Consider the following 7,653-nt stretch of genomic DNA (forward strand, 5'->3'; position numbering starts at 1 on the left):
GGGGAGAGTCTGTGCCCCCCCCCCCCCCCCCCGCCACTCCCCCAGGGCAGCGGAGGGCTGTGGGTCATTGAATATATTCGAGGCCTAGTTAGATTTTCGATTGACATGAGGGTCGGGGGTCACAGGGGACGGACAGAAGAGTGGAGGTGGCCCGTCGCCATGGTCGTGGCGACTGGAGGGTGTAGGCCCGAGGCCTCCTCCTGGCTTGGCGTCGCTAGGCCTCGAGCTGGTGGACTGGGGTTCGGCGGCCTGTGGCTGGGAGGGTGAGTTGGGCCTTGCACGTGGGGGGGGGCGGGGGGGGTGGGACGAGGTGGATCACGGAGAGGTTTGTGGGGGGGGGGGTGCGGGCCCCAATTTGTTTTGTTCATTCACCCTTTTCTTTTTGTCTGTCTCGCTCCCTTCGACAGAAGAGCCCCCTCCAGGGCCCCACCCTGGCCAACGCCAGCCGCTGCCTGCTCGACTGGTGCAAGGAGGTGACGCAAGAGTACCGTCGCCTGAAGATCACCAACTTCACCACTTCCTGGAGGAACGGCTTGGCTTTCTGCGCCATCCTTCACCACTTCCACCCTGAACTCCTGTAGGTACAGCAGACACCGGCATTTACCTAGCGCCTTGAACGTGGTGACGCCCCCCCCCCCCCCCCCCAAACCTGTAATTCAGAGAACTGTTATCCCTCGGAATCTGACACTGACTCGACTCCACCACACGTCCTTCACCGGGTCCGGCCCAGCGGCAGGGGGAGAGGGAGTTGGGGAGGAATGAAGGGGGAGAGTGTGGAGAGGGCGAAGAGTGGAGGGGAGGGAGGGCGAGGGAGGGAGGGAGGGGGAAGGGAGGGGGAAGATGGAAGATAGGGAGGTGAGGATGTGGGAGAGGAGGGAGGGTGGAGGGGAGGGGGGAGGGGAATGGGGAGGGTGGAGAGTGGAGGGAGGGGGAGTGGGAAGGGGAGGATGGAGGGGGAAGGGGAGTGGGGAGGGTGGAGCGTGGAGGGAGGGAGTGTGAGGGGGAAGGGAGGGGGAGGATGGAAGGGAGGGAGTGGGGGGGGTGCAGCGTGGAGGGAGGGGGGTGTGAGGGGGGAAGGGAGGGGGAGGATGGAGGGGAAGGAGTGGGGGGGGGTGGAGGTTGGAGGGGGAAATGGGGAGGGGGGAGGATGAGGGGAGGGGGCTGATGGAGGTGAGGGCGGATTGGGAGGGAGAGAGGCTGGAGGATGGAGGGGCCGGAATTGAGGGCGAGGGGTATAGGATGAAGCCGGAGGATGTAGGCGAGGGTGGAGAGGAGGGAGCAGGAGAAGGGATCGGGGAGGAGGGAGGCAGAGGGGGAAGGGGAGGGGGAAGGGAGGCAGAGAGGGGAGTGAGGGAGGTGTGGAGGTTGGGGGCTCCCAGTCCCCGAATCAGCAGCAAGCGGGGTTGGGCGTTCTGGGGGCCAGGCTCCTGTGCGGCCTACTCGATTTATTCAGGCCACGTCACCCGCCATTTTCTTTTGACAGTATTGTTTAGATCACCTTGAACGTTTGTTCGATGACTCTCCTCGTTCATTGCGGTGCATTGACACTTTGTGTGGGCGAGGTTACCGATCAGAATGAAGCGGGAGGCGGCTGTGGAGGAGGGGGGGGGGGGATTCTACCCTCTCATTCTCAATTGCTTATTTTTTCCCTCTTTCCTCATTTCTCTCTCCCCTGACCCCCCCCCCCCCCCCCCGACCACGCAACCTTCTCCCCCCCCCCCGCCCCCCCCCCCCCCCCACTCAGAAATTACGCCTCACTGGACCCACATGGCATCAAGACCAACAATAAGAAGGTGGGTACAAGAGTAGGCCTCAGGCCTTGCGAACGGGACCAGTGGTAAAGTGAAGGTTGGCACCGAGAGTTGCCCGTTGTGTCGTGGGAGGGTGGGGGTGGGGGGACCAGTCCGTAGGGTTTTCCGCGGTGGTAACGTCACTGGGCTAGTAATCCGGGAGCCCCTCGAAACCCACGCTGGCAGCTGACAGGAATTTAAATTCAATTGATAAAATCTGGAATTATAAAGCTCGGTCTCGATAACGGTGACCGTGACAACGATCATCGATTGTCTTAAAAAGAAACATCTGGTTTACTAATGTCCCCTTTAGGGAATTGAGGAAATCTGCCGTCCTTACCCCGGTCTGGGCCTACATGTGACTCCAGAACACCCCCTCCCATGGCGCCAGTGACCCGGGTTCAATTCCGTCCTCGGCCGACTGTGTATGGATTTTGCACAATCTCCCCGTGTGTGCGTGGGTTTCCTCCGGGTGCTCCGGTTTCCTCCACAGTCCAAGATGTGCAGGTTAGGTGGATTGGCCGTGCTAAATTGTCCCTTAGTGTCCAAAGATGTGCAGGTTAGGAGCATTGGCCGTGCTAAATTGTCCCTTAGTGTCCAAAAGATGTGCAGGTTAGGTGGATTGGCCATGCTAAGTTGCCCTTAGTGTCCAAAGATGTGCAGGTTAGGTGGATTGGCCGTGCTAAATTGTCCCTTAGTGTCCAAAGGTGTGGCAGGTTAGGTGGATTGGCCGTGCTAAATTGCCCCTTAGTGTCCAAAGATGTGCAGGTTGGGTAGATTGGCCGTGCTAAATTGTCCCTTAGTGTCCAAAGGTGTGCAGGTTAGGTGGATTGGCCGTGCTAAATTGCCCCTTAGTGTCCAAAGATGTGCAGGTTGGGTGGATTGGCCGTGCTAAATTGCCCCTTAGTGTCCAAAGATGTGCAGGTTAGGTGGATTGGCCGTGTTAAATTGTCCCTTAGTGTCCAAAGGTGTGCAGGTTAGGTGGATTGGCCGTGCTAAATTGCCCCTTAGTGTCCAAAGATGTGCAGGTTAGGTGGATTGGCCGTGCTAAATTGCCCCTTAGTGTCCAAAGATGTGCAGGTTAGGTGGATTGGCCGTACTAAATTGTCCCTTAGTGACCAAAGATGTGCAGGTTAGGTGGGATTTGGCCGTGCTAAATTGTCCCTTAGTGTCCAAAGATGTGCGGGTTAGGTGGATTGACCGTGATAAATTGCCCCTTAGTGTCCAAAGATGTGCAGGTTAGGTGGATTGGCCGTGCTAAATTGCCCCCTTAGTGTCCAAAGATGTGCAGGTTAGGTGGATTGGCCGTGCTAAATTGTCCCTTAGTGTCGATAAATTGCCCCTTGTGTCCAAAGATGTGCAGGTTAGGTGGATTTGGCCGTGCTAAATTGTCCCTTAGTGTCCAAAGATGTGCAGGTTAGGTGGATTGACCGTGATAAATTGCCCCTTGTGTCCAAAGATGTGCAGGTTGGGTGGATTGGCCGTGCTAAATTGCCCCTTAGTGTCCAAAGATGTGCAGGTTAGGTGGATTGGCCGTGCTAAATTGTCCCTTAGTGTCCAAAGATGTGCAGGTTAGGTGGATTGGCCGTGCTATATAGTCCCTTAGTGTCCAAAGATGTGCAGGTTAGGTGGATTGGCCCGTGCTATATTGTCCCTTTGTGTCCAAAGATGTGCAGGTTAGGTGGATTGGCCATGCTAAATTGCCCCTTAGTGTCCAAAGATGTGCAGGTTAGGTGGATTGGCCATGCTAAGTTGCCCCTTAGTGTCCAAAGATGTGCAGGTTTAGGTGGATTGGCCCGTGCTAAATTGTCCCTTAGTGTCCAAAGATGTGCAGGTTAGGTGGATTGGCCGTGCTATATAGTCCCTTAGTGTCCAAAGATGTGCAGGTTAGGTGGATTGGCCGTGCTATATAGTCCCTTAGTGTCCAAAGATGTGCAGGTTAGGTGGATTGGCGTGCTATATAGTCCCTTAGTGTCCAAAGGTGTGCAGGTTAGGTGGATTGGCCGTGCTATATAGTCCCTTAGTGTCCAAAGGTGTGCAGGTTAGGTGGATTGGCCGTGCTATATAGTCCCTTAGTGTCCAAAGATGTGCAGGTTAGGTGGATTGGCCGTGCTATATAGTCCCTTAGTGTCCAAAGATGTGCAGGTTAGGTGGATTGGCCGTGCTATATAGTCTCCCCTTAGTGTCCAAAGATGTGCAGGTTAGGTGGATTGGCCGTGCTAAATTGTCCCTTAGTGTCCAAAGATGTGCAGGTTAGGTGGATTGGCCGTGCTAAATTGTCCCTTAGTGTCCAAAGGTGTGCAGGGTTAGGTGGATTGGCCGTGCTAAATTGTCCCTTAGTGTCCAAAGATGTGCAGGTTAGGTGGATTGGCCGTGCTAAATTGTCCCTTAGTGTCCAAATGATGTGCAGGTTAGGTGGATTGGCCGTGCTAAATTGTCCCTTAGTGTCAAAGATGTGCAGGTTAGGTGGATTGGCCCGTGCTAAATTGCCCCTTAGTGTCCAAAGGTGTGCAGGTTAGGTGGATTGGCCGTGCTAAATTGTCCCTTAGTGTCCAAAGATGTGCAGGTTAGGTGGATTGGCCGTGCTAAATTGTCCCTTAGTGTCCAAAGATGTGCAGGTTAGGTGGATTGGCACGTTGCTAAATTGTCCCTTAGTGTCCAAAGATGTGCAGGTTAGGTGGATTGGCCGTGCTAAATTGCCCCTTCGTGTCCAAAGATGTGCAGGTTAGGTGGATTGGCCGTGCTATATTGTCCCTTTGTGTCCAAAGATGTGCAGGTTAGGTGGATTGGCCGTGCTAAATTGTCCCTTAGTGTCCAAAGATGTGCAGGTTAGGTGGATTGGCCGTGCTATATTGTCCCTTTTGTGTCCAAAGATGTGCAGGTTAGGTGGATTGGGCCGTGCTAAATTGTCCCTTAGTGTCCACAAGATGTGCAGGTTAGGTGGATTGGCCGTGCTAAATTGTCCCTTAGTGTCCAAAGATGTGCAGCTTAGGTAGGGGTTACGGGGATAGGGCGGTGGGATTGGGCCTCGGTAGGTGTGGAGGGCCAGTGCAAACCTGATGGGCAGATTGGCCTCCTTCTATGGATTTTATGGAAGGTGGAGGGATTGGCGAAGCTGGGATTGTTCTCCTCAGGACCAGAGAAGGTTCAGAGGGCGATTAAATCGAGTGGGTCCTCAGAATGACACTGGGGCTAAATGACGAGGACGGGTTGCCCAGGGCGAGGCTTGTGTTCCGCTTCGGGGACAGTTGTATTCCCTTGTCGGGGCAATTAGGGATGGGGAGTGAAAGCTGGGCCTAGCCCCGCGATGGCCCTTAACCCAGGAACGAAGGGAGATTAAAGGGCGGATCTAATCGAGGGATTTCAGACGATTAAAGGATTCGTGAGGGTCGATTGGGAGAAATTGTGTTGTTCCTCGCTGTTGACGCTGTCTCTGTTTCCTCGGCCCTCTGCAGGCGTTCGACGGGTTTGCCAGTCTGGTATCTCCCGTCTCCTGGAGCCCGCCGATATGGTGCTGCTGGCCATCCCGGACAAGCTCATCGTGATGACCTACCTGTGTCAGATCAGGGCTCACTTCACCGGCCAAGAGCTCAATGTGGTGCAGATTGAGGAGAACAGTAACCACAGCACCTATAAGGTAGGCAACTTTGACTCAGACCCGCACAGCTCTTTGGACCCCATCCAGTTTTACTCTGAGAGAATGGAGGCCCACCAGGTCAGCTCAGCGCCGCAGAAGCCCAGCAGGCCCAAGAGGGAGGCCCTGAAGAGGAACAGCAAAGTCCTGCTCGCCGACAACCAGAGCCCGGAGGTCCAAGCCTGCCCTCGGGCGAACTCACCCGCCGGCTCCCCCACTGCGGCCCGGGGCACCAGGCCAAAGGTGCCCCACTCCCTCAGGAACCGTTCGACCGTGGCCGGGCCTGGCCCCAGCGTCCGGGCCTCTGGCTGGCCAGGGGACGTCTGGGGCGGAGGCAGCGCCGGTCAAGGGCCCCGGGCGGCCGGGGAGGTCTCAGAGGAGGGCCAGGGGCCCAAGGAGGTGCCGGTCGCGAAGGCTCGCAGGAAGACCCGGGAAGCAGCCACGGCAGGGGTTGATGGGAAAACCGTGAGGCCACCGCCCTCAGAGGATCATGGGAAGACCCAGGAGTTGACCATCACCAAGGATGATGGGAGATTGGCGAACCCACCTACCCCAGAGGATCATGGGAAGACCAAGGAGTTGACCATCACAAAGGATGATGGGAAATTGACAAACCCGCCTACCCAAGAGGGTCATGGGAAGACCCAGGAACTGGTCGTTCCAGGGGATCATGGGAAATCAGAGAACCGCCTTGCTCAGAGGATCATGGGAAGACCCAGGAATTGGTTGTTACAGAAGTTGAAGGCCAATTGGAGAGCCGCCTCCCTCAGAGGATCATGGGAAGACCCGGGAACTGGTTGTTACAGAAGTTGATGGCCAATTGGAGAGGCCGCCTCCCTCAGTGGATCATGGGAAGTTGGAGAAGCAGCCACCCTCAGAGGATCATGGGAAGAACCATGAATTGGTCATTACAGAGGATCATGGGAAATCAGAGAGGCCGCCTTGCCCAGAGGATCATGGGAAGACCCAGGAACTCATCGTCACAGAGGATGCTGGGCATTGGCGAAGCCGCCACCCCCAGAGGATCATGGGAAGACCCGGGAACTGGTCGTTACAGAGGATGCTGGGAAATCGGAAAGGCTGCCACCCTCAGAGGATCATGGGAAGACCCGGGAACTGGTCGTTACAGAGGATGCTGGAAAGCCTCAGAGGATCATGGGAAGACCAGGGAGCTTTCTGCTGGAGCGAATCACGAGGAGCAGGCTGCTTCAGAATTCCATGGGAAGCCCGGGGCGTCGCCCGACACACGGAATGATGGGAAACCTGTGTGGCTGCCTGCCTCCGAGGCTCATGGGAAGCAAGTCCACCCCAGGAGGATCATGGGAAACCCCAGGGGACTGTCCATGACAGAGAACCATGGGAAAACAGCGGAGCCTGAACCCAGCTCCAAGGGGCATGCACTGGCCAATGGGTTGTCAGCAGCAGAGGATCCTGCTCGGCCATTGGATGAGCCCAGCCCGGCGGATGACGGAACACCCATCGAGCTGTTTATCAGTGAAGATCCCACCGTGTCAGCACTGGTCATCATGGAGGATCATGAGAGGCCTCCAGAGACGCCCTCTTCTGAGGGACCGCTCACTCAGAGGGACCATGGGAAGCCTGCGCACCCCGCCAGCTGCGGAGGACTCTGGGAGGCCCCTGGAGGAGCCCAACCCTGAACCACGCCACGCCGGGTGACTGCTGAGGAACCGGAGAGGAGGCCCAGCCCGGGGTCAGGACGGGGCGGCCCGAGGGCCCCGAACTCCCTCCGACACCGGAGAAACCTCCGGAGAGAGAAGGAAGGGGCGGCGCGCGACCGCCAGAGGGCGCCGGCGTGCCCAGCGGGTCAGCCCCAGCAGCAAGCCGTCGCCCCGCCGACAAGCCGTCGGCCACGGCGGGCGGCGCCGAGAGCAGGAACGCCCCGGGTAGGCCGGAGCGGATGCCCCGCGCGCAGCCGGCGGAGAGCCGCTCCCCCGGCAGGTCGGGCAAGTCGGGATTCTCGCACATCAGGGACGCCGATCTGGTGAGAAGGAGGCGGTCACGGCGCCGCAGCGACTCGATGGAGGAGGCCGAGGGGGGGCCAGGCCCAGGGCGAGGCTGCCGCCGGCTCAAAAGCAGAGGTAAAAAAAAAAAAAAAAATGTTTGCGACGGCGCTGGTGGGAGAATAGCAGACCCGGAAGGGGGGGGGGGGGGGTTGGAGGAGGGGGACAGGAGGGGCCGGACACCCGGGAGCTGTGCGTGTCCGGAGGT

General features: G+C 57.6%; 1 protein-coding gene across 1 annotated transcript in view; it reads left to right on the top strand.

Annotated features, from left to right (window-relative positions):
• Positions 1-7,050, top strand: part of LOC140399955 (EH domain-binding protein 1-like) — a 153,074-nt gene extending 146,024 nt beyond the window's left edge. Inside the window, 4 exon segments of the mRNA XM_072489449.1 lie at positions 408-577; positions 1,745-1,793; positions 5,246-5,264; positions 5,267-7,050. Of these exon segments, the coding sequence (XP_072345550.1) occupies positions 408-577; positions 1,745-1,793; positions 5,246-5,264; positions 5,267-6,237 (1,209 nt within the window). The 3' untranslated portion in view covers positions 6,238-7,050.
• Positions 7,051-7,653: the final 603 nt, after the last annotated feature.

The sequence above is a fragment of the Scyliorhinus torazame genome, chromosome 24 (genome assembly GCF_047496885.1).
Source record: "Scyliorhinus torazame isolate Kashiwa2021f chromosome 24, sScyTor2.1, whole genome shotgun sequence".
Lineage (NCBI taxonomy): Eukaryota > Metazoa > Chordata > Chondrichthyes > Carcharhiniformes > Scyliorhinidae > Scyliorhinus > Scyliorhinus torazame.